This window comes from Streptopelia decaocto (assembly GCF_964273445.1).
Source record: "Streptopelia decaocto genome assembly, chromosome: 6".
Classification (NCBI taxonomy): Eukaryota; Metazoa; Chordata; class Aves; order Columbiformes; family Columbidae; genus Streptopelia; species Streptopelia decaocto.
The window spans coordinates 56,598,811-56,624,003 of NC_138660.1; the positions used below are offsets into that span (position 1 = coordinate 56,598,811).

The following is a 25,193-nucleotide window of genomic DNA, read 5'->3' on the forward strand; positions in this document are numbered from 1 at the left end:
TTTCACAGTTTAGTGAGTGATTGCATCTCTGCTGAGCAGTGGTAACTATGCCTGCAGCAAACATGATGTAAAACCCCTTGGTTCACACCTCTGCAACAGAGATGTCGGCAAATGCTCCGCACCTCACTCCTGCAACAGGCTGAACACGTGCGAACGGCCAGTGCTGCAACGGTGCTGCCACGCGGAAACTCTCCCGCCTGCCTGCACAGAAGCCAACATTTTCATCTTTAAAATCCTGCATTAATTAAAGCTCACCTTCCTCGGATTTAGCGGCATTACTTAACCTCGGAGCAGGAGGAGGAACTGTATCTCATCTCTTCTGTGCTGCAGGTTTCACTTTGTATGGAGCCAGTGGCAACGCTGTCTTACAGAACTGCCTAATCTTGACACTTCACTGCCTTAAGCCAAAAAATCTCATTTCTTATGGCTGTTTTTTTTAATTAAAAAAAAAAAAAGCTTTCTAAAAACTCTAGTTAAAAACAACTCAGGTGCTCTCTGGCTCTTGAAAGCTAAGCTTGAAAACAGATGAAACAGATGTTAATTTTCAAAGTATTTACTGAACTAATAACACTGCTGGCAAGAAATATTTTCTGGCAGAGCACCAATCAGGGCAGAGGATGAAAGTTAAAACCCACGTTGCCCTTCACACTTTTTGTTTTTGTTATCAACTCTTGCCTGTTCTTGGCAGCTTTATTTCAGAACCCTGTTAGATGTTTCTCCCCTCCTCCTCTTGTTCTCTCATCCCTCTCCCTCATTCCCTTCCCCTCTCCCACCCCGAACAAGGTCAAAGAACAAGAAACTCACTTATTGAAAAATCTGACTATTCCATCTTATTCTGCCATGTTTTATCTCACCTACTACCTCCTCACTCCTTAACCCAAAAGAAAGACTATATGTAAAATCACAAAAAGGAAAAATCAAATGGAAGGTTGCTGTTACTGCAGAAAAAAAGGGAAAGCAATTTCTACTCAATATTCCTCAAAAAAACAAGAATTCTCAGCATCTATTTGTGTTCCAGGATTTTTTACAGAAATAAAGACACCTTCCGTTTTCAGATCTCCAGCTTTCTAATAGAATTCTTCTTCAAGCATCCTGCTTCCTCTTTGCAAAAAGGAATCTCAATGCCATATGAAGTCAATTAAAGGAAATTTGAGGGCTGAGGAGGATGTAGGATGACCAGATGTCCCTATTTTTCAAACCATGTTGTTTTCCTATGTCCTAAGATTGAATAATCTATTTTTCATCCCCTTCTTAGAAGCTGTTCCTGCCTCTTTTGCCATCAGAGCAGCATCCCACTGGCATGTTTTCCACTTGCCGCTGACATAAAAAGCCTCCAGCCTTGGGAAGGCTGCGCTCAGCCCACGGTGGCAGCCCGAGGGCAGGAATGACTGCGCGCCTTTGGGGCAGCACAGCCCACAACTGGAAGGAGAGATGCCAATTAAAACATAAGTATTGCTGAATTTCTGGTGCCAAGACCAATGCTGATCTCCAGGGAGGAGTCAAGAGACAGCTGTCCTTAATGGAATGAACATTTATGGAGAAGATAAAGTAGATAAAAACTGTATTGACCCCATATTTACAAAAATATTGGCTGGCCCCACCCCAGTTAAGTAGTGCTTAACCTGTTGCTTCCTCTTTCCTTGAGTCATGACATGATGTAGCCTGAGGGTGGTGGGGTAACACAGCCACAAACACCGTGGCTACGTCTGGGCACCCAACAGAGGACATTTAGTTTCCATACTGCCCAAGCACCAGCTTCAGGGGTTTCTGGAAAGGCAGCACTTGGACACGGGCTGAGCTGTCTGAGTTTGTTCGAGTGCTGTGCCCGGCAGGCAGGACTCCTAAGTGCCGCTCACTGCCAGACGATGATCTGTTGCTTTCACCCAGCCAGCGTGCTGCAGACAGCTCACAGACTGGCAGAACAAGGCAAACAAGCCTTGCTCGGAGCAAGGTTAGGCCCTGTCTTTACAGGCTTTGCTCTGAAGGAAATTTATTTGCTTTTGGCAATGCAACTTCGGAATCCAAACTTGGAAAAATGATAAACTTACTGGACGTTTTTAGCTTATTGCTGTTCAGCTGGCTAACAGCTACCTCTGCCGTACCTCCTTCGCTGTACACTGCGGGAAACTGAGGCACAGAGTAGGAAAAGTTAATGTGTACATTAATTTGGAGCATTCATCATCCAAGAGACCTGGCTGAAGGCCCTTCTCTGAGAGCCCCTGGGCTCTTTCATTTCTCACTGATTTCAAGCTGGACCTCACACACCTCAGTTTGGCTGGGATACAACAACATGGTCACAGAAACACAAGGAAGGAGCTAAGCTGTGGATGGCACAACTCTTGTCCCCTTCTTAAAAAGCACATAGATTCTGAGATACCTTGAGCAATTTGCGACCTCAATCCTGGCCCCTTCACAGCTGCGACCTCCACAGCGAGGACGAGGGCTGTCACATGAACGTGACCTACACATACAGGAGCCTGTGCTGTCCCCATCCGAATGCTCACAAGGTTGCCATGGGGACCAAGGCCCCAATCTTCCATTTGTTGTCAGGTTTTTCACCTAATTTTAAAAGAAACAGAGGTCATTAATAGTAAGTTTACATTTCTGGAGACAGCCTCACAATAGAAATTGCAAACAAAGCTGCTGGGGGGATTAGGATGCAGCTTAGATGGGAGCTGTCTGTGCTTGCGAGCAGGATTCAAAACAGAGAGTTGTTCTCAGACAATGCCGCATCAATATTTACCCTCCAAATTCCACCCTGCATACCTAACGTGTGCGCACAGGCACCCAAGCCGACCCAGCCAGCACCACACCAGGCGCACGCACCCATCTGCCCTGCCACAAAACCACCGTACGCCCCCGTCCCACACTGCGCAGCTTCAGCCTTTCAAGCCACCCTGCAGATGGTGCTGATTGTCCCCACTCCATTATGCTCCTGCCTCAGCGGTGCTTGGGACTGTTCCTGCAGGATATTTTCTGAGTTAGCATTCACATAACCATAGTGACCAGCTGAGACTGGGGTCTCGCAGGGTTTGGCCCTGTCAAACACACAGTAAGAACTGGCTCCCTTTCTAAACAGAGCTGTAGCCTAAACAGCTAAGCTGGGTGAAGGATAGAAAGTGAAGGAGATGCTGGTGACTAGAATTAATGCTGAGGATCACACAGTGGGCTAAAGAGCAAGAATTCATCTCAAGGCAATTTATAGACCAGAGAACGCTGCTATCTGTTTCCTCTGCCCTTGGCTTCGTGCCTGTACAGCCCTGAACAGGCTGGGGCTTGAGCTTCCAGTGTGCAGTAATGAAGAAGTAAAAATACGGCAGCTCTGGCAGAGCAAAAGCATAAAAAATGGAACTATTTCAGCCCAGGACTGGCAAAGACCTTCCAGAAGACAGGGTGTCAGACCTTGCTCTCCTGTTCCTTGTTTTAACCAGCGCTGCTAGCTGAGCGCCAAGCTGAAGGCTGGGGCAGCAAGCTGCCCGCTCAAGGCTGCCCAGAGGAGGTGGGTGCTGCCTGCTCCTGCTGGGAGTGTTCCCAGGGCGCGCTGCCTCCCCGTGCCCGCTCCATCGCTGGCACCAGCTCTGACAGCAAAATCCAGCAGCTCCAGGGCCACGTCTGGGAGGCTGCCCTGGACACCCCTGCCCTGGCATCCCCTCTGCTCCTGACTTCAGGAAGGCAGAAGGACATCCAAGCTGGCCCTGCCGAGGCGCAGCTATTTCCTTGCTGCAGTGCAGCACCATGATGCACTCCTCTGGCAGCAACCTCTGTCCTCTCTACCCCATGTCCCAAAGCACAGCGTCTCGCAGGTGTGGAAGCACTGATGGCGGCTGCCTGCAAGTGGCTCATCCCCACTGGTGTCACCCATGGGGTGCTCGGATGCTCAGTGGCTTTTCGAATACCCCTGGCAAAAGCAATCCTGCATTTGGCCTTGGTGTCACACGCAAGCAGGGGTGAAAAAAGGAAGAAGCTGCGGCCCTGGCAAACAGCCCTGGCCCCAAATCTGAGCCAGCTACTGCTGACAAACCCCACTGTGCCATACTTCACTGAGCCCTGCGCTCAGCAGGGTCAGTCCCCTGGGCTGCCCCAGGGGGAAATAATTTCTTGTGCTCTACGAATGAGGAAACCGAGGCACAGAGAGGCTGTGAGCCTGCTCAGGAGCCACACAGGGAGCCAACCACAGCCACAGCAGTGGTGCTTTCAAACACGTCCTCTGAAACACGCTGCTCCGCGCGTACTCTCCAAGTCTGGCACTGCGTTAAACACTCACGGTGCACCTCTGGTGGGCTGTCATCTTCCCCTCTCACCCATCTACAGCAGCATCAGAAATATGCAGCAGTGGCATGGAAGTAATTTAGATCCGTTACTGCGCTTGTCAGGCTGTAGTTGGAGGGTTTCAAGCATCTGTTGCAAACCTTTGTTTGCATTAGATTATCATGTAGTCATAAAAATTTGCTCCGGGCTGCAGGTTACAAGGCAAGATGCCCAGAGAACACTGAGCTTTGTTGTTGAATTTGCTGTTTTAAACACGCATGTAGTGAAAAATCAATATAGTTGGGTTGCTAAAAGTCAGGGGGAGAAAAAACAAAAGAACTACTTTGAGATATTTAATACTAGATTTTTATCTCCTTTTTCCTCCTGCCTCACAAAAGTCATAATCCAAGTATTGGATCATTTCTATTCATTTTTGAGCCAGAAAGCTTTGCTGATTCCAGCAGGGAGTTCTGTTCAGAAATCAATGGTATGATATGGCCCGTGGCTTCAAAAAAAAAGCTGACAAATAATTATTGGCTCATAAGTAATACTGGGAAGCAACCCAAAAATTAAACAAATAAGCAGCCATAACCAAAATGTTGAGATTTATAAACATGTCACGTTGTGAGTGTGGGAAGTTTTTATGCTTAAGAAATTACACATGGATTATTATTCCATCTTTAAATTCATAAATATATCCTCAAAAGAGCAAACTTGGGAAGAGGGATAAAAACCGATATGCATTGATCTTTTCCAGGAATATCTTTACAAGGCAAATCCTTTGTAGCCAACATAGTGCCCACGAGACAGAGAAGACATCTTTAAAAACATTTGTGATCAAATGCCCTTCTGTCACCTGACAATATTACCAATATCAGAGTTGTCATATTGTGTAAACTGCCATTCTCCCACCAAAGGCATCACCTTTTCATTTCTTCCCTGTACCATCTAAAGGTTCAAGTGCAGGATCTAATAATTCAAGACTGATCATTCCTAGCTCCCTCTACCAAGATATTTCAATGCTTATTCTGATATTACAGATAAGGCTAGAAGCATTCCTTGTTCTTTTGATTCATCTGTGCTTCCTCTTTAGAAATTAGATGTCAACTGCTTATAGCTTTGCCAAGCTTCAATTATTTCAGCTGGAAGTTTTCATGTTGGCTGTCTGATCGAAGCTGAAAAGTCTTGCAAATTTTCAGTCAAAATATTTCACACATTTCTAAAATCAAATCTAGGGAAAAAGAATGTCCATAAGTAGCAACCTTTTCCTTGAAACAAGCTAGTGTTTAGAGCAAGGAAGTGAACTTCATGTCACTGTAACATCTTTTGCAATTTCCATGAAAAGCGATTCAGATCTGCCAAGATTTCAGAGACTCATACATTTTGATCTTGGCACCTGAAGTCCTCCCTGTGCACTGGACATACTCCAGTGTGGGCCAGAGCAGGATTATCCCAGACACTGCAGCTCTGAGTGGCTGAGTCCACAGGAATGGAGAACTGGGTACAACCCTGCTAGACACCCCAAAAATAGGAGTGGGGAGACTGGCACTGATTAGCAAGAAAATGGAGTAGCATGGAGCAGATGCCAGATAACTGAGAAAGGGGTTTGCTGGGCACACAGGGTAGGACTGGGATGAAAACCTGTGAGGAAGAGCATCAGGCTCAGGATAAGGAGGACTGTACTCTTCATCGGGAATACTCAGTCCCTGAATTGCCAACCATCAACAGTGACCCATCAGCTTGGTTAATGGAATTTGTTAGCCAAATCTAAAGCTCCTTTCCTGGTGGTGGCTCATGTTTGTACCAGTTAGATACTATAAAGTAGGACGTGGCTGTTTTTAGTTTTCCTAAAACCAAAAAGCTCCCTCACTGCCTTCTCCCAAGATGGAGAAGAAACAGCATGCAGTCATGTAGTCAGGACTCCCTGATATGACACACGCACACACGGGAAAGAAGAGCAGCATGTGTGATTTGTCTCCTGTCATTTCTTAATGTTAAAATGTTTGACATTGCAAGCTTAGCCACAAACCTTGAGGAGGTTCTAGGTGTGTTACCTGCTGATGATATAAATTAGCCATTGCCCGAGGTACTCTGTTAATACTTCATGGTTTACCCTCTACGGTCCCTTAATCTTAAAGCTGGAGAGTGGGAATCTGTGGCACAATGCAATGCTGTACAAAGATGTTCAGACCAGCTCTGAACAAGCATGTTTGCACAAGAGCAGCAGTCAAGTTGTGTTAGTGTTGTGGTTGACTCACACAAATGCCTGGCCCCTGTAGGATATAATTCAATAATATGCCAGTTCTGGCTTCAAAAGTTGGTTCATGCCAGTGTCTCAGCTGTGCCAGGACATCTGTTTGTGGGCTAGGCTGCAGAAGAACTCACTGACATGATCTGGGTAGGAAAGGTTTATTTGGGAGGAGTGCTTTTAATCTACACCCTGTCACACTGGAGTGTGATCTCACATACAGCTGTACCAGCACAGCTGAGCGCCTGGTGCTCAGCCCAGGAAAAAGGGGTGAGAAAAGCCAGGATTTCTTAAGACAGTAACTCATCCAATTAAACTCCCAGTCAGGTCTTTTTCAACAGCGAAATTGGACACTGAGTCACTGCATTCCCCTACCTTTCCAATGGTCATTTGCACACGCTGGCCTAGACTCTTGCTCTGTTGACCATGACCTTTCTCCTGCATTTAACACGAGGAAATACTTGGATATGCTCAAATGAGCCATCCCACTCCCTGCCAGAGGTGAATTCATTCCAGCGAGAAGCAGAGGAGAAAGAAAAGAAAGCACGTGCGTGTGGATTTTAAACAGCTTGGCAGCACGTCAGTTGAAGAGCGCAAGGCTGATGTATGCTTCAGAATGAGAGCACCTAAACGGAAAACAATCTACAATGGAAATGTTAAAACAAATGTAAAACTAGCATCCTAAGGACAGCCAAAGCTAAACATTCTGCGCTGGATTTTTATGACCTTGAAACTATGATCTGGAGTAGCCTGTTCCCTAGTGTGCACCACAGCAGACATGTTCAAACTAGAGGATTAACACGTCACACACCTATCAACAGACACAGGCATTAAGCAGGACGAGATAACAGCATGGGCAATCAAGAAGCACTGCATCCCAGTTCAACACAGGAGGGTTATAAACACACAAGCCTCTGAATCCAGCAGTGAAAAACTTAAGCCTGCCAAGCTGAGAATGGATTGAAGTAATGACTAGTATTTCCCAGGAAAACATCTGAGAAGTAAGGAAGATAAGGAGCATAAACATCCCAGCACCTCCAGACAGAAATAGCATACTGAAGATATAACACATCCAGTTCTCTCTCTCTATCTACTGGACTGAGCAGTATTAACATGCTAATTGACATTAGATAATAACAATGGACATTAATGAGAATTTCTCCTCCTCTCACACACTACCATTTATTTCACAAGACTGGTTTTCCTCTTCAACCACCTCACAGGTGCAGCTCAAGCAGCAGGAATTGAATGTGGCCAGACGGCTTCTGAGGATCACAGCCAGGAACTGGGTATTGTCGTCAGAGGAAGGTGGGTGGGTGACTGGAAGGGAGCTGGAAAGCCAATTCAAACTGATTCAAGCAAAGGCACCTTTTTTTAAACTGCTGTATCTGTTGGAGACCAGGGCAAGGAAAGAAGACCATCTCCTTGAAATATTACATAGATTTGGTCTTTGGTCTGCTAAAGTGAGGTTAGAACCCAATAATCTCTTTCTCTTCATGCCTCTCTTGGTTGCACTCGCCCCTTCCCTTGTGCTCCCTAGCACATGCTTTATCATTTTGTTCCCTCTGCATCCACCCATGCATGCCCTGTTCCTCTGCTGCTGCCTAGAACCCTCTTCCTGCCAGTGCAACACTTCACCAGCATTATTTACTGGGCCCAGCTCAGGGATCCAAGAGGAAAATGAGCTGGATGCTGCCTGAGGATGCTGTACATCAGCTATTCCCATTTCCCCAGCTGCAGGGAAGCCAAGGAAATTGTGCAGACAGTGGAGCAGCCCCGAGAAAGCTCCATTTTCATCTGCCGCTTACATGGTCCTCGGCAATTACCCAACAGCACGATCCACTCAAGGCATGAGTGGGCTTGAGAAGGACTGAATGCTTGCTTTGGGATCCCCCTTTCAGAGCAAACAAATACATTTGGGTCTCTGTGTTCTAAACAAGAGGCTGCACACAGATATTAGTGGCAGCGTGTGCCCCTGGGCTCTCCATGTGCTCCTGACAGCCGGTCCTTGAGCTGCCACACACTCATATTCCCTCTTTCTTCTATACATATGCACACACTCACACACCAGTATATACAAAATATTTCCATTCCTTCCACTTACTGGGCACTCAGTGATATTTTGAGTCCACAGGCTCATGTTGGAGCTGTCCTCAATGGTGGTGCATCGCTTCTGCTTGCTGTCCCAGCCGCAATAGGGATCTCTGGCTCCTAGACATTCCCTGCACGTGGAAAGAGAAAAGATTAAAGCTGTTTAAGACTGCCTAGCTCTAAAGACACATATTCAAGTATAGTGCTTGTATATGACAGCTGTCAAGCGCACCGAGGCTCAGCAGAAGAAACAATTTCTTCTAAGCAGAGGTTTACCTGCTTGGAAGGGGAGAACAGCTGAATAGAAGGGTGATAGGACACAAAGCAAATATCACTCAGAGAAGCTGTAGATTAAAAATCAGTTCACTTCTCTCCAAGGCCTAGGGAAAGAAAATGACTTTACAAATTTTAGTCAAAGAACACTTGTCATTGAGATATCTTTGTGCCCCCATGTAATCACTCAGCAGGCCAAATCTCACACAAAGCAAGCTCTGTGAGTATGTTTTCTGACACTGTGTCCATCCAAAGGGGTTAGACAAGCAGAATTAGCCAATGGACCAGTAATAAAGGCTTTCTATTAGTCTTGGCCTGTGCTGGAACAATGGTTTCATTTATAATCCCAACATCAAGATGTCAGTTTGGAAAAGTTACAGCAGAACATTATTTCTAAGCTTTTGGCTGCTTTGAACACTGCTGTATTCATTTTCCTCCTGAATCCATATTTACAGGCTGTGTGTTCCCAACATGTGAGCTGCTAAAGAAAAATAACTAGGGTTACTGCTGCCACTAAACAGAAGGTCAGTCACAGAATTAGTCTGTACCGAAAAAACTCAGCTGCACTGGTTGTTCCTGTGAGTTGCTTTCAAATTGTTAATTTTCATTATGAAAACATAACAGTACAAGTCACATCATGCATGTATTAGTGAAAGACAAAGAAGAGAGGACTAAACTTAAAAAGATTCACAGCATGATTTTTTATTCCAATGATCCAATCTCTTGTATCACACAGAAGGCTGATAGGATCTTTCCAAAAGTCCCAAATGATTTGAAAACTGCCAATTAGACAGCAGCAAGGGACCAAGGGGAAAAAATCAGTTCAAGCAACTAAATAGGATAGTAATAAAATTTATTCTAAGGGTAGCTATCAGTATGATAAATGAAATATATATTTAAAAAAAAAAATCAAATGCAATGAGATGTGAATGGTTCCGTCCCAGAAATCTTTGAAATTGTATTAGCTTCCAACCAGCCACAAATGAAAAAGCAAGTCCCTTAAGCACAGCTGAAAACACTCTATCAGTCTGTACTGACACCACAGCAATTTGCCCCAAAGCAAAGCCGAGATTGTTTTGCTGTCTGGTATTCAATGCTTTAGATACATATATATACACACACGAATGTATTTATATTTTAATTATGAGTTTCCAGTTTGGTCCTACATGGCAGCTCCTACAATTTCTCTACTAAAGATTTCACACACAGAGTGTTAAGGACCATGATTTTAACTGTCCTGCTTTAGGGAGGGAGGTAGTTAAAATGAGTGTCTCCACTGCATTTTTCCTTCAGCTGCTTCAGCACACCCAAGGCAAAGATGATTTTGTCCCAGCCCCAGGCAACAGAACATCAAATATTTGCCTAGAAAAGACTTGGGATCCTCAGTACAAGGACACAGAAGGGACACGTGCTGCCTTGCTCATTATTCTGTCTAAGGACCTCCATCCTGCTGCTTTGGCAACGTACACCCCCCTCACCCATCAAGTGGGGCTGTTTCCATCCCCAGAGCTGCCCTGGTGACCCAGCAGCCCCGCAGCAAGGGCAGCACTCGTTAATTTTGGAGCAGGCACCAGGGCATCTGCCCACCCTCTTGGTAACTTGGCCCGTCAGGAGGAAACTGGGTGGTAGAGAGAAGAATGAGAGAAGCAGTTGGGGGGAAGGGGGGAAGGGAAGAAAAAAGAAAAAAGGCAAAAAAGCCCCTGCTTTTATTTAGAGAGCCTTTTGGTCAGGCGTCCAGACCCTGCCACCACATACCAACTATTGTTTCCAACTGCATGAAGGCATTTCACCAGGCATCCAGCGAGCTGAGAGGGGTCATTGTAATTCATAACAGGGAAGGCTGTTGTGAGCATCACCCCATTATGATACACATTTTCTCTGAATTTAATTTATAGGAAAACATGTGCTGCATAAATTCAGGAAATAATCTCCATATGTTCTGTGCCGCAGCCCTCAGCCGCTCCGCGGGCTGCAATCCATCCCGGTGAGGCACTGACCGCTTTGCTGGCACTATCGTCAGGTCTGTCGTGTAGCTCGTGTGCTGCTCTGGGCTGGGAGCAGCGAGTGACAGATCCCCAGCGCTGCACTCCATGAATCACAGCCCACAGTCCCCTGCTGCCACCACCGACCCCCAGCTGACGGGCCATCGGTAACCGAGATGCAGAGCCGCCAGGAGGCCACAGTGATGGCTGCCGGCAAAAGCCAGTGCAGTCCTTGTTGGTGGGGAGCTACGGCCATCCCACCTCTGTGCTCTCTGTCCTGGGCGTGATGAATTCCTGCCCATCCTGGGCTCTGTTGAGTTGTCAAAATGCGCACTCTGTAATTTAACAGCCATCACAGCCTGGGATTTCTCCCTGCCTGACGGCAGGCCCTCCAAACCACTTGAAATCTAAAACCAAAATAGCCATCCTGTCTGCTTCCCTTCAGGATTCGGAGCCCACTCATCTGCCTCGACTCTGGTGAGAAACCTATTATATTGGCTGACAGCAACACACTTACGGGTGAGGAGGATTGTATTTACTTACACACAATTTGCTCATTTTTTTTTCCTTTTGTAAGCAGGAAAAGCATTACAATGTGCATTACTGCAAGAGAACAACATTTTTGGCAAATACTTCAAGGGAACACTTCCAAATCTACCCTAATTTATATCCTGACAATATCTTTAGAATATATATCCCTATTTATGTCATTAAAAGGTAAAACCACACCAGCAGATCACACCAAAAGACAAATAACTGTATGCATACATGCACGCACAGATCAAAATGCTTCAGAAATATGCTGCTGTTCTTGGTAGATCAGGCACCACAGTGTGGAAAATGTAAATATATCACAGCATCTCCCTGTGCTCATAACACAAAATAAATTGAAATGTTTATGTGTAAATACCATTTTGTATTACGATACCACCGAAAAGTCTCACAGAGGCTGGGAGACCTGAAGTCTCACAGGGCAGTATGTAAACACTGTGAAATAAGATACAACGGAGTTTACATGCTATAATGAATTTCTGATGCTTCAAAGGCAATGGGACTTCTGCCACTGTGTCAGTCAGGCCAGATTTCATACCACAGAATACAGGGAACACCACACTTGGGTGTCCTCAGTGGCAGGCTGTGAATGCCTCAAGGAACTAACAACGTGCTATTGTCTGCCATCACAATTCACACAGGTAGAGGGAACCCATTATCACAGAAGACTACCCAAGCATGGCAGGTTACCACTGGCTACATTAATGCTAATGGTTCAGTTAATGAAATCCCACAAAGTGGGATGTTTGTGGAAGTAAGATGGTGATGATACCACACGGTTTGTGCCCCCAGTTCCCCTCTGGGCATCCAGTAACCACATTCAGTGAGGACTCTGGAGAATAGCTCTTGACAGTTTTCTAAGAGGTTGGATTTATTATGACAGGGCATTACCATCAATAGCAACTCACTTTAATTCATTGCCTCACAATAAATGTCTTATCTGAGGCATAAAGACATACACTGAAAACGCTCAATTGAAAAACAATTCCATTTGTGTCTCCTATTCAAGGTATTTTTTCCTCCAGTTCCTTATTCTCACTTACCAAGGACATTTGCATGAAAATAAGATCTTACTCATAAGAGCTCACCTGCTGCCTGCTGTCTGGGAGCTGTGAGCCTCCTTGGTGTTGGCTCTTGCAATCATTTCTACAGCAGTGATCTGGGATAATATAAAGGATTAAGATGCTGCAAGTGGGGCACTATCCACAGCCCACTGGAGCCAACAGAAAATCTTACCTATGACTCCAGAGAGTTTTTATGGGGTCTTGGAAGCTTGGTGGTGCTGAGCCTTCACTAATAGCCAGTGCTGTAAAAAGGCTTCTGCTTCCAAGACGCTGGTCCTGCCCAAGATCTCTTTTTTTGTAATAGCCTGAATGATGTCTTCTTTCATAATCTTAATTAAAGCTTAAATGTCTACAGTTCAAAAGTTTCTCATTACTGCTTTTATTTGCTCTGGGTCTAGATAACTTCATCTTTTGGTCATTTTTCCCTGAGAGTTAAAAAGCTTCAGACTGTGTAGTAAATGGAACATCAAATCAACGGAACCAGACCAAAGAGATTAAGCTTTGACAGACCAAAGGAAAGAAGGAATTCCTAGATCTTCTTCCTGCTCTTACTGCCAGACAGAAGACACACAAAAATGCCATTTTTGTACCAAAAGCCACAAAACTATCATCCAGAGCATTCACACTGAAGGGCTCTGCTCCTCTCATCTGCCAGGATATGCTTGCTCTCCTAACTTTCATTGTTTCTCTTTAAATTTACCACTTTCTCCTGCATTTTGGTGTTTAAAAGCGAACAGGAAAGGAACGATAAGATGTGACTCTTCGCAGAGGCAGGGCAGTTAACCCAAAGACTGAGAAGTTCCTTCCCAAAATGCATTTCCTCACCAAACCTGGCCATCATGCCAAGAGAGGGTTCTGTGTTTTTGCTGATGAGTTTAGAACCCGCAGTGAACATCATTTTCACCAGGTAGAAACAACAAGTCCCATAAGCAACCAGCTCTTTAAACCCTGATGGGCACCACCAGCGCATTCCCCAGCAGTGCCATCAGCTGGAGCGGTGCAAACATTTACAAGCCTGATCGTGCAAGGCACTGAGCAACCTACACTCATCTGTGCCCAGCATCTCAGGAGCACGGGCAGCACAAGGGCTCATCTTGCTCTTTTTGGGGAATAAGATCTTAGAATTTCCCACTGGTTTGTTGCAATCTTCGAGCAGTCATCTCCAAGGGAACAGCCATTTGCAAGCAATAAGGGGGTTTTAGCTGTGTTATTTGCAAGCGTGAGGCTGTGTTTGGCATACAGACATTTCCTGACAAGGTTAGCTTACTGTCCCATTGCTATCAACCTGCGGAGGGGATGAACTAAACAAATAATCATATTAGCTTCCAGCCAACCAAATCATAATTACTGACAACCTCAATAGCCCGTGCAAGGAAGAGCGGGCTTCTGTCTTCCCTAAAGCCAGATGGCATGAAAAGAGAATAAGAAGAATCAAAAGGATGTTCGTGGCTTAAGAAAATAAGATTAGAAAGGGGAAAAAAAGCACCAGACCTTCAAACAATACCTCTACTTTTGATACCTTTAAAAATTCAAACTGCAGAGATGAGCCAGTGATCTGTACAAATCCATTATCTTTCCCCACTGAGAAGAGAAGCCAAGTGGAACTGAGCTGCTTTAGTCAGACGCTGGTCAAGTAGAAGCTTCATTTCTCAGCTGGTGAATACAACATATTCCGTGCCAGACGCTACTGCCCTTTGCTCAAGACGAGTAGCCACCTACTTCATAAGCAGTTAATGGGGCTATTTGTGGAGCAGGGCACTGCTCAGGAGGAGCACACTGTAGCTCACAGGTGCCACCGCTGGCAGGGCTGCAGTTGATGTTAATCTGGACAGACAAGGTTTGATATTTTGGCACTTGGCATTGGACGCAGAGGTGGAAAAGCTGAAGTGTGCGTGTGTTGAGTGCGTGTGTAATTTATCATCCACACATGCTTAGCATCAGTGGTTGCTGCTCCACACATGACTTGTTTTGAATGTATAAATTAAAGCTATGGTGTAAAACGACCTCTAAAACTGAAGTCCATCTATGAGCCAAACACATGTAACTTATTTGAAAGAAAGCATGCACAGACAGAGGATTTTCAGAGGAAGTTTCAGCTCATTTTCTTTTCCACATCAGGGACCTTGGCTTGCTGGTTTCCACCTCCTGCCTTACCATTTTCAATATCACTGTAATCGATTGTGGTTTATAGATTATGGCCTCGCACAATCTACACAACAAACTATTCCATTTCTTACTTTCTGACATCCCATTCCATCATCTTTTAGCAACAGTCACTTCTTTATTGGGTAGGTGTTTATTTTTATTTTAAGGCCATGAAATAAAACAATGTCGGATTTATTCAAATATGAAGATTAATGCCATCCTGAGAAAAATTCTGATTAAATCTGGATTTATGTTTACATCAGTAAAGCAGGTTAATAAAAAAAAATGAGTAAATGTTCCTCCACAAACACTATTAGAAACTCTTGTCACTGTGCCAAACAAAGCTGACCTCTAATAAAAACAGAAGTACAGAGGGCCTCTGGCTACCAGTGACGGGATCAGTCTTCCAGAAGAAAACTCGGATACTATTGAAGTCCTAATGAAAACAATAGCCAGAAGGAATTCCTGAATGCAGGGCATCTTTGTCTGGATTGCAAAGCACAACCATTTCCTAGCCTCCGAAGGCTTTTGAGCCTTAAGAAAACATGCCCCCCAGGGCTGCCATATGGAAAGAGGCAGAGGGGACCAAACAACCCTTTGGGAGGGCAGCTTGGGCAAATCAGTGCACTCAAGTGTTCTTTCCTGTCTCTGCCCTGTGTCAGTCACTGTCTGGAGGTGGCTGTCACATTAAGATGTGCTCTGCTCCTGTGTTTCTGCTCTATGGTTGCAGATCTGAGGCTTCTGTAGGAACATGGCAAATTCCTGTAGTCTGGTGACGCAGATGGATATGGGAAAAAGGGTGGTATAGGCAAGAGCAAATCATTGGCGAGGGACACAGACAGGTGCTTTATGCAGCCTCTGGGAGATGCTGATGATTAAAAAACCACAAATTATGTGAAAAGGGGAACTTAGGGGAAAGAAAACTGCAAAGGCAGAAGACTTAGCAAGAAATGTGAGTGATGATAAAGAAACCTGAAAACAGTCTACAGTTGTCACCCAGGCTGCACAAAGTAATTCATATTCAAGAAGTTCCTCTGTGAAAGCAGGATTTTGTTAAGCTGTGAGTAATTATTTTCTGCTCAACAAGATGTAGATTCAACTAGACAGAGCCTTTGTAGATGAATGTATGTTGGAAAAGGCAAATAAACATTAGACCACCTACTACATCCCGAGGATCCAAGACATCTCTTGCCCAATGCTGCATTATTTTAACATTGCATAAAGGGGAAATGATCCTGCCAACATATTATCCACTACTTTTTCCCATGTAATTATAAAAATGCTATCAAATGATATCCATTCACTTCATAACAAGAGACAACATCACTTAAGTAAATGGATATTCTTGAAATTCAGCCCTAACCCTTTGTAGACCGGAGTGTTCCCATAGATCTACAATACGTAGGTGTTTTGACAAGTAAAAGACACCAGATAGTGCAATATTATGTTTTTCTACAACCCATACATATTTTATGTACTGATATGTACTTAAATTTTAAACTTAAACCAACAATAACAAATTTGCTCTGGCTCCAGATACTTCCTCCTCCCCAAATAGGTAAAACAGCTCATCTCCTAATAAAAAGTTAATGATGCATCTGTAGCAGTATATTAATTCAGTATTAACATGGGACACATCCGCGTTGTACGCTGCCTGGAAGCCTGAGACATGAAGCAAACCAGCCATGGCAGCAGTAAGGCTGCAGACTCTTTGCATCAGGAGCCATGTTGCTGAACGTGACCATTGCATAGAATACAAATCTTATGACATAATAGTAGCAAATTACAAGCATTGACAGATGCAATGGATATCTGCCCTGGGGCTTGCTGGTAGCTTTAGTTATTAATCTTGTTTGTATAACAATAGCATCAATGTCATCCCAACATTACATATTCCAAGAAAACTACCTGCTTTCCTGTCAGTTGCCACTGTGTTGAAACTAATTTCCCATAGCCCACCTAGCAGGCATCAGATGGTAATGACTTTTAGACATCATTGATCTGAGCTGGCCTAAAGCCAGCCTGCTAGAAGTAAAAGGATCCACACGCTAAACCATTCTTGATATTGAGAGCCAGGTCATGTTGGCAGTACACTTCAAAAATGAGCAAACAAAAGCCCTCAGCACGTTCAGCCTCCTGCTTTTTCCTCCTTTCCAGCAAATCCAAAGTCCCTTGAAACAAATTGGCAACCTAGTCATGATGGTAAGTAGACAAAAGCCAGTGAGCCCTGAAATTAGTTGATTTTGTTTGGCTTTTTCTGCAGCGACCTTCATCTGTTTCAGCCTCGACTCTGGCTACTGCTAAATTCCCCTTCTGCCACAGTACCATTGACTCGGGGCCATTTGCACAGTTTGGTGCTACAAGTAAAAGCCTAAAAGTGTACAGACAGCTCTAAAATCAATGTAAAGCTTGCCATTGGTTGGAGCATTTAAAAGAAATGGGAAAAACTTAATAATTCATCTGGTTCAGAGCAGAGCCCCTTTCCACTCTTTCATCTTCTCCTCTCCTTTTCAGTGATGCAAACACCAGCAATCTCAGCGCAGGCTTATTCCTCAAACTCGGCCTCTTGCTGGTTTCCCTACCGGCACCACATTGCATTTCTCTCCTCACTGTTATTTGTGATTCCCTCATACTTAAATGCCATCCACAAAATGTGCTATTTTCTTTCTTCCATGCCATTAAAGATAATGTCAAATAAGATGGAACTGAAAACCAATCTCTCTGGCATTTCACTGGAAACATGCCCCTGCACATTACATTGCCAGTTACCCTGGCCTTCTTTTTTCTCCAATGTCAGACACACATTGTGACATCCCTTTCCCAGACCATTCAAATGAAGCTCTTCAATTGTTATCCTAACATCCAGGTTTCTTAGACCTGTACCATCTCCTCAAATCTTAAAGGTCCATATACTGCAAATAGTATGGATGTGCTTAACTTTACATATATGAGCAGCTACATTAAAGAAAATGGGAGTAATTGCCCGCTACAGCAGATGCAAATGTGTTTTCAGGATAGAGAAAAGGGTATAATTTCGTACTTCTATTTAAAGAACACAGACCCACTTCATATACCAAACTTCATTCTTTCCAAGAGCTTTAGTGATGGTGGTTCTGTTTGATGTCTTAATTCTCTGTCAGTGGGAGTCTTGCTATTTACTTAAATGCAACCAGAATGCCAAACCAGATGTTTAGTGATTTATTCTGATGTATTATTGGATACTGTGGATGACAAAAGATTGGGCGAACACTCTCCTTCCCGCCCATGAAGTTTTCCAAAGCTTTTCAGCATTATTGGTGTTACAACAATTAGCTAATTCCCTTAGTTTTGGAGAGGCCATATCAGCCAAAGCAGATGGAAATTGATGATTAAGCTTTATCACATTTTTGTAGGCTGTTACCTTTCCTTTTGCCTCTATTTTTAAAGGGATGTTCAATGTGCTGGATATTTTTTAACTCTCAGGGAGAAGATTTTCAAAACAAAATCTGGGCCAGATTTTCAACAGCCTCAGCTCGGAAGAAGAGGCTGGATTTTCAGGGTCTTTGATGAACAATCTGGCCATCAACATCGCCTCAGTGATCTGCTGGTTGCTGGGCTCTGCTCAAAAACAGTCTCTGTTTTGTTTCCTCCTCTACCTTTTAACATTTTCTCTCCTGTGCTTTTCACCCAACAATAGTTCCTTGTTTGTTCTTTGAGGAACTGTCATCACTCTGATGAAGAGGTCAGAGGATTTCCAGCCTGTATTCCCCTCACTCCCGGAAGCTGGGAAATGCTAATCTCCATGTGATATCTCAACCCCCTTAAAGCCTGGTATGGCAGTGGTACAGGGATGGTGCTTGGAGTTCCAGTTCTGCACACTGGAAGGCAGGCAGGAAAGAGAAAAAAGGGCAAAAAACTCTGCTTCTTTACTGTGGCTGCTGACCCTTTTCTTGCGAAAACTCCCTGGAGCCATTTCAGAAGTTACTCACCTATATGTACTTAGTTGTCTGATCATTGGCCCAGAGCTATTTAGAGGTGAATTGTGTTTCTCATGCAGATCTCTAGTCAGCAAGTACGAGTACTTGTCAGCTGAGTCATTTCTGCTAGCTTTGCACTAAGCACCATGGCTGGAGGGGATGTACGGCAGAATTTAGGCCAAGTAAAAGGGCAAAATCTCAACGTCACTCAACAGCAAGCTTGCTCCAACCAGGTCAAAAAAGCAGGCAGAGTTCAAATGAGAGCATGTCATAGCTGCACACAGGAGGACTTGGCTCTCCTCACAGCCTCAGAAAGCAAGAGTATCTCCACTAGCATGAGACTTACCTGACGTTGTCCTCACACAAGCTGATGAGATACCCATACTTGAGCACAGATCAATAGGGAGAGGACAAGCAAGCGAAACTGTTCTCGGAACCTCACTCTACACCCCGAACTGCAACCTGCATTATGCGAACTGCAGATTTTATGCAGAAAACTGGAGGGAGGAAGATGAAAGAATGAATGACTATCAACATAAAATACATTAAAATAAACTGCTCGGGACAGAGAGATCAGAAAAGGTGGGCATTCAAGAGACTCTGATCTCATTCCCAAACATAATTTCTTTTCCTCATTCGAATGTGTAATCAAAAAATGGCTACAAAATCACTGCAAGGCCAGCCTCAGATGTGTGTCTGCTCAGAGGCTCACAGCCCTGATGCTGCAATACAGAGACATCACAAAGTGCTCTCTACAAGCAGCTTCATTTTCCTACATGTTTGACTGCAGTTCCTAAACTGACCAATCTAACCCCATCCTTTGAAAAAATTACTAAACTACCCCTACAGATAGGCCCCACCTGAAAGTAATGGTCCAAATCTGAAGTCCTCACCTCTCTAAAATTCAGATCAAGGGGTTTGTTCAGACATATTCTAGAGATACAACGGTGTCAGTGATAAAGCTGCAAGGCTGGCTCTCCAAATTTCTCTCCCCAAAGCTTGGGGGCAACTTGAGGTAAAAAACAAAACAAAACAAAACAAAACAAACAAGCTCATTTGAAAATTGCAGGGAGTTAGAAAGATTTCAAAGCCATGCAAAATCCAGCAGCAAGCACAGCCAAGCTACCACCCAGCAAAGCAGCCTTCAAAACACTCTGCATGTTCAAAGGGCTTGTAGGTTTTGCTCGCATTGGACACCTTCCTAATAGTTTCCAGCAAGAGTGAGGAATGGCAGCACTGAAGTACAACAGGAAAAACACACACAAGGCGAGGCCCCTGCAGCCAAGTCCAGCCTGTAAATTTGGGCAGCTGACATTACAGACATCTTCCCGTTGCTCTGTTGCTAAGCCTGGCTGTTCTGAAAAGACAGATCGAGACAGGTCAGTGGGCACACACAAAACACTGCTCAGACACCCAGAAATATATTGGGTCAATGAACTACATCAAGACATGTGGTTGAGCTACCGGTCACCATTTAAGAGATTAAATTGGTGCTGTGTCAATAAACAAACAGTAAAGGAGATGGCAGAAACCCTTTTCCCTTCCCATCTCTTCCCTTTGCTGCTGCTTCTTCCTCTGTCCCATTTCTGAGCCTCGGTACCAAGCGCCAAGGTTTTAAAGCAGCAGAGCAGCAAGGTTCTCTGGGGGGGATCAATGCTGGGATCAATTTTCTCTCGACACATGATCGCCCATTCCGGGGAGAAGGGTGAAGGCAAGAGCTCTAAGTCAGCAACAGAGAGCCCACATCAGCCCCAAGGGTGTAAAAGGCTGTAAAGTTTCCTGATAACACGAGGCAGAGCCAAAAAAAACAAACAGTGTTGTGGTATTCCTGCCCGGGAGGCACAAATTCTTCAGCACCTCAAAGCTTCATGAGCGCCCCACAAAATGATTAGATTATAAAATCTGCTGAAAGCGGAGCTTTTCAGGGAGGCCAGACAAGAAGTCACAGCACAACAAAAAAGTCAGTGGGGGGTGTTGTAGGAGTGGGAGCCCTTCTTCCAGTGGTGGCTGCATATTGGCATGTATTAAACATAGACACAACAATAAGCAATAAATCACGGCCCAGGAGAAGTGCCAGGTGGAATGTACTGGAGGAAATTAAAACATCCTTCTCGATACAGTTCAGTATTGAAAGAAATACAAAGGAGGCCAAGTTGACTTATCACCGACATAGCCAGGATGCTAAGGGGAAAAAGGGTTCCAACATTTGCAGCTGAAAACTTTGCAGTTGAATAATTTCCTACAAAAGCCCCTTAGATTAAAATTAATAATGTCACAAACATCCTTTTAAACAAATAAATAATGGCCTTCTTGGCTTTCCTAAGTTTTCTTCTTTCTTGACTCCATTTTTCAAATGCACAATCCCTCTACAGGACTCAGCCATGGACCAAAGGATCCACTACAATATACACAAGTACACTTGCTGGCCAGCACCCAAATTCAGCAAATTTTGACCTCCCGTGTTGCCAAACATATGCACCCGCCACGCTGTCAGGAGACCCTGTCTTGTGCATTCTGGTATAGTCCAGCAGCTGGCTTAAATTGCCTAAAAGTACCATGAAACAAGTCAATGGAGGAACAGCTTGAGTCTCCATCTCCAAAAGAGCTGGGCTGCTTCCTTATTTCACTGAAAAATGCCTCCAGAAAGTTTGTTTTAGGAAAAAAAACAGCATTGGTACACAAGCTTCCCAGCAATTTCAGCCAGGAAACAGTGCTGTACAATGCACAAAACTGAGGCTGCTTGTGGCCACCTCTTTGGATCCAGGTTTCTGGTTTTTTTGGGAAAAGCTTATATTAACAGGGGACTGTGCCAGCCCTCAGGTCCTAAGTGGAAGGTGCTCCTGCGAGCCACCCCCACCTGTCTGCCCTCCAGCCACTGCTGCTTTTTCTCTGCTTGTCCCCTTTTTAGGCAGTTGAGCAAACCTCCACCATTTGAGTTTTAATGGAAGTGTCATACAAAGTACTTATGCAGGCTGAAACTGGGACACAATCTATAAATTACCGGAAAGCTGAACTCAAGATTAGGAAAAGGCAGAACTCATTTCTCTTGAAAATGGATCATATATATGTATACACACATAAATATTCTCCCCCTGAAATTCTCCAGCACAGCCTGAAGAGGACAGCTGTTATGTTCTACCTTTTTCAATCTTTGCTTTTAAGGGCTAAGGACAGGATGGCATTTTCCAGCTGTGGTTCTCTTTTTCTCACTAAACACTTCTGTGTCAGCCTGTCTGTATAAACAACTAAACCTTTACACGTTAAACACTTCTGTGTCAAACTTGCAGTAATGACCAAGTTATATTTTCTGAAAGGGATGATGAAGAGGTTCAGTGAAAACAGAGCTGGCATTTTTATATTTAGACAGACATGAATTCAGTACAAGCTGATAGATAAACTCTACTTGTTGAAAATAAAATGATGGTGACATTTTCTATATCAGTTTTGGCAAGAGAACAGGGCCATCTTGCAGTAGGCCATGAAAGAGGGAATCCGTTTAGACGTTGCTAACAAAATCCTTCCTCCTGTCTGGCGCAGAGGACACCAGTTTCAGACAAAACTCTCATCAAGGAAAGCAAGGGAAAAGCAAGAGGGGAGAAGGACGAGTATTTTCAAGAGATGTAAACAAGCAATTACCTGCAGCAGACCCTGCTATACACTCTAGGAGATTATTTGAGCATATGTCAACCAGTGGGTATCACACTCTTTCACCTGCTTACAAGGGGGATACCATTTGGATGTAAAAACGCTCTACATCCATTTCTGGGTGGAAAACTGCTCTCTTTAAAAGGTACAATCAAGTCACAGAATCTATCCAGGTGTAAGAGGTGTCACACACAACTGAGATGAGGTATTGGGTTCCAAAAGCAGTAACAAGTTGCCACGCAGCCCAGCCCTGTCTCATCAGACGTCTGAGAGGTGATCACTCCAATAAGCCAGGATAGGCTGGCTGCAGCCCAAATTCAGAAACCTGCCGCCATAAGAACTACCAGCAAAACACAAGAAGTGTTACCAAAAGCAACACTGAAACGTCAAATTAAAAAAAAAAAAAAAAAGTAAATATTGTGAAGTCCTTCTATGGTAAACACACAATTTCTGATAAGGATTAATTAATATATACCAAAAAAATATTGCTCATTCTCATTGTTCCTGTCATGAATGTATCTATTTGGAGATGCACCTCCAACAGTGTCTTTTGTCTTGTAGTGATGAAAAAAAGCATTCTAAACCAAATCAGGCTGGAATATGTTTTCCTGATGCTTTTCTTTTTAGGCTGAAGTGGAATATATCAGAGTTGTAAATTTGCTTACCCTTCTGTTCTGTACATGGAGCATCTCTCCAGAGGAATTTTTAGCACTCCATTATTTAAGCCCACAAAGAGCGACCTGTCGCTGTGCAGGATTTGGAGACTCTTGATTGCTTCCCGTTGTCCATCAGGGAGGATCTGCATTTCCTCTAAATAACAACTCTTCAGGCTCCTGTTAGTGGTAGAAAGGGCCTTCAGGATGGTGCCGTACTCTAATGGAACAAGAAAAAATGCGCAAGTAAATCTTAGAGGAATTGACTTAATTTCATACCTGCCTAAAGAGTGAAATATTGTCATCTTTGCACAGCTTCTTTCAACCTAATTCTGGGTCTCTTGTTGCCCATGGTAGAGAGAGCTCCAGCTACATGGTTACAACCCTCAGCAGTTCTCAGACATTACAGAAACCGTCTGTGAATGCATTTAATGGGAACCCAGAAGGATGTGAACTATCTGGAGAGTGAGTACCTGGAAATATTTCCTAGTTGGAGCACCGAGGCAGAAAAGAGTCTGGTCCCGTCACCAGTGAGTTATACAGCAAGGTGACCCAAGATAGCAGGGATCATTTCTGGGGCCTCAAATCTGTATTTCTTCTGGTTTATGGAGCAGATCAGTGTGATTTGATGCCATGATAAATGACAACAGATGCAGTGGCCCTGCTGGAAATCTCAGAGGTCTCCGTAATGATTGCATGGGTCACAGATCTAATTGATCCTCTTCCTAGAAGAAACCATCCTGCCAGCTTGACAAGGGGATGTTACGGCACAAGCAGTGCACACCAAGAAACATATATGTTTGCATTCACAGGGCTCTTACCCAAACAATTTAAAGATCTGTCAAACTGTGGGAGATTTGTGCTGGAGAAAAGGGGGCAACCACATAATTTTTCATTAAAATCCCAAAGAGGTCTGTTAGCCCCAATTGTTGCTGAAGCTTGACCTTTCCATCCCGATAATGTCTGTACTGGTGCCAAAGCTCAGCAATTACAGTGGTGGGGCTGGCTGCCACGCGAAGCTTCTCTTTCCCTTAGGAGGGCCTTAAGTGTGAAACACGACTGAAGCTCAAGTCTGAACTCAGTTTGTCTGAGGACTGGGTTTATATTCAGGGCTGCCTCTACTGAAGCATTTGACTGGTTTAAATGTTTCAGGTCCAGCAGAGCTTACTCTTCAGTTACCTCTAACTAGGGCCAGAAAGCAAACACAAACAAGAAGGTAAAGTTGTGGCAGCAGACCTTTGTACACAAATCATATGAGGCAGAAAGTATCCCAGCTTTCTCTCAGGTTTTGTAGCTGAGGCTCCTCACTTAAAGTATCAAGGTATCAAAATAGCAGAACCATGGTTTACTTCCATTTAAATACCATCTTCTCATCATAATCAATGCCCATGGAGCCTCCCACAGTGGGAAAGTTACTAGAACACATCCAAGATGATTACTTTTGAAGTAAGTGGTGGTAAAAGTTAGATAAATTATGACACAGTCTTGGAAGGTGGTAACATGAGAATGAGGCAATGACTCTGCATTCAGATGTGAGATTAAACTAACACTTACGGAGGCAATCCATCTTATTCTAAAGTCAAAGCTTCTGCAATAGAGGATAACAACATTATTCCCATGAGGCTGGCCATATGCTCTGATTAATCAAACTATTTAATTTAACCTCTATCATTACTATGAATATGGGCTAAGACAACCATTTGTAACACTTTGTTCTTCTTCAGCATCTTTCATTTATCCAAGATATCTGTGCTTTTCAGAAGAGGCAATGTGTCCTGCTAATTAGAGGACGGCAGTAGAAACCAAGAGACTAAATCACAAACTTAATTCTACCACTGGCTCACTATGCTATGACAAAAAATCACTTGCTTCAGCTTCCCTATATGCATTATATTTCAGGGCATGTCCATTCCCGAAAGCACTGGGAGTCATACAGCAGTAGGCACATGGAAGCGCAAAGAAAGAAATAATTAAAACGTTGGGCAAGCCTGGAGGTTAAATATTATTACTGCTTGTTTAGAGATGAGTATGTCTTAGTGCAGAGAGGCAACTTATGTGCACAAACTCACAGAGCACTTCAGCAACCTTTGCTCTTCCCCACTGTTATGTATTAGCTTGGTTAGTTGAAACATGTTTTTATAAAAGGGAGAAAAATGTTATTGTTGTTTTTAAACACAACATAGACTTATGGTCTGCTCACTTGGGACTCTACCTCAAGTCCTCCATCCTGCTTTTAATTTACTCAGGAAACTACCTTCCATGCAGTTCTGTGCCAAAATTATATTAGATGACAACCATGTAATGATGTCACAACTGGCCTACCAGGTCTGTGAGCA

At 44.0% G+C, this 25,193-nt stretch overlaps 1 protein-coding gene across 1 annotated transcript in view; it reads right to left on the reverse strand.

Annotated features, from left to right (window-relative positions):
• Positions 1–25,193, reverse strand: part of SEMA5B (semaphorin 5B) — a gene marked incomplete at both ends in the record, with an annotated part of 132,848 nt that overhangs the window by 29,588 nt on the left and 78,067 nt on the right. Inside the window, 3 exons of the mRNA XM_082056325.1 lie at positions 2,378–2,559; positions 8,601–8,718; positions 22,870–23,077. Of these exons, the coding sequence (XP_081912451.1) occupies positions 2,378–2,559; positions 8,601–8,718; positions 22,870–23,077 (508 nt within the window). The remainder of the gene's footprint in view (positions 1–2,377; positions 2,560–8,600; positions 8,719–22,869; positions 23,078–25,193) is intronic.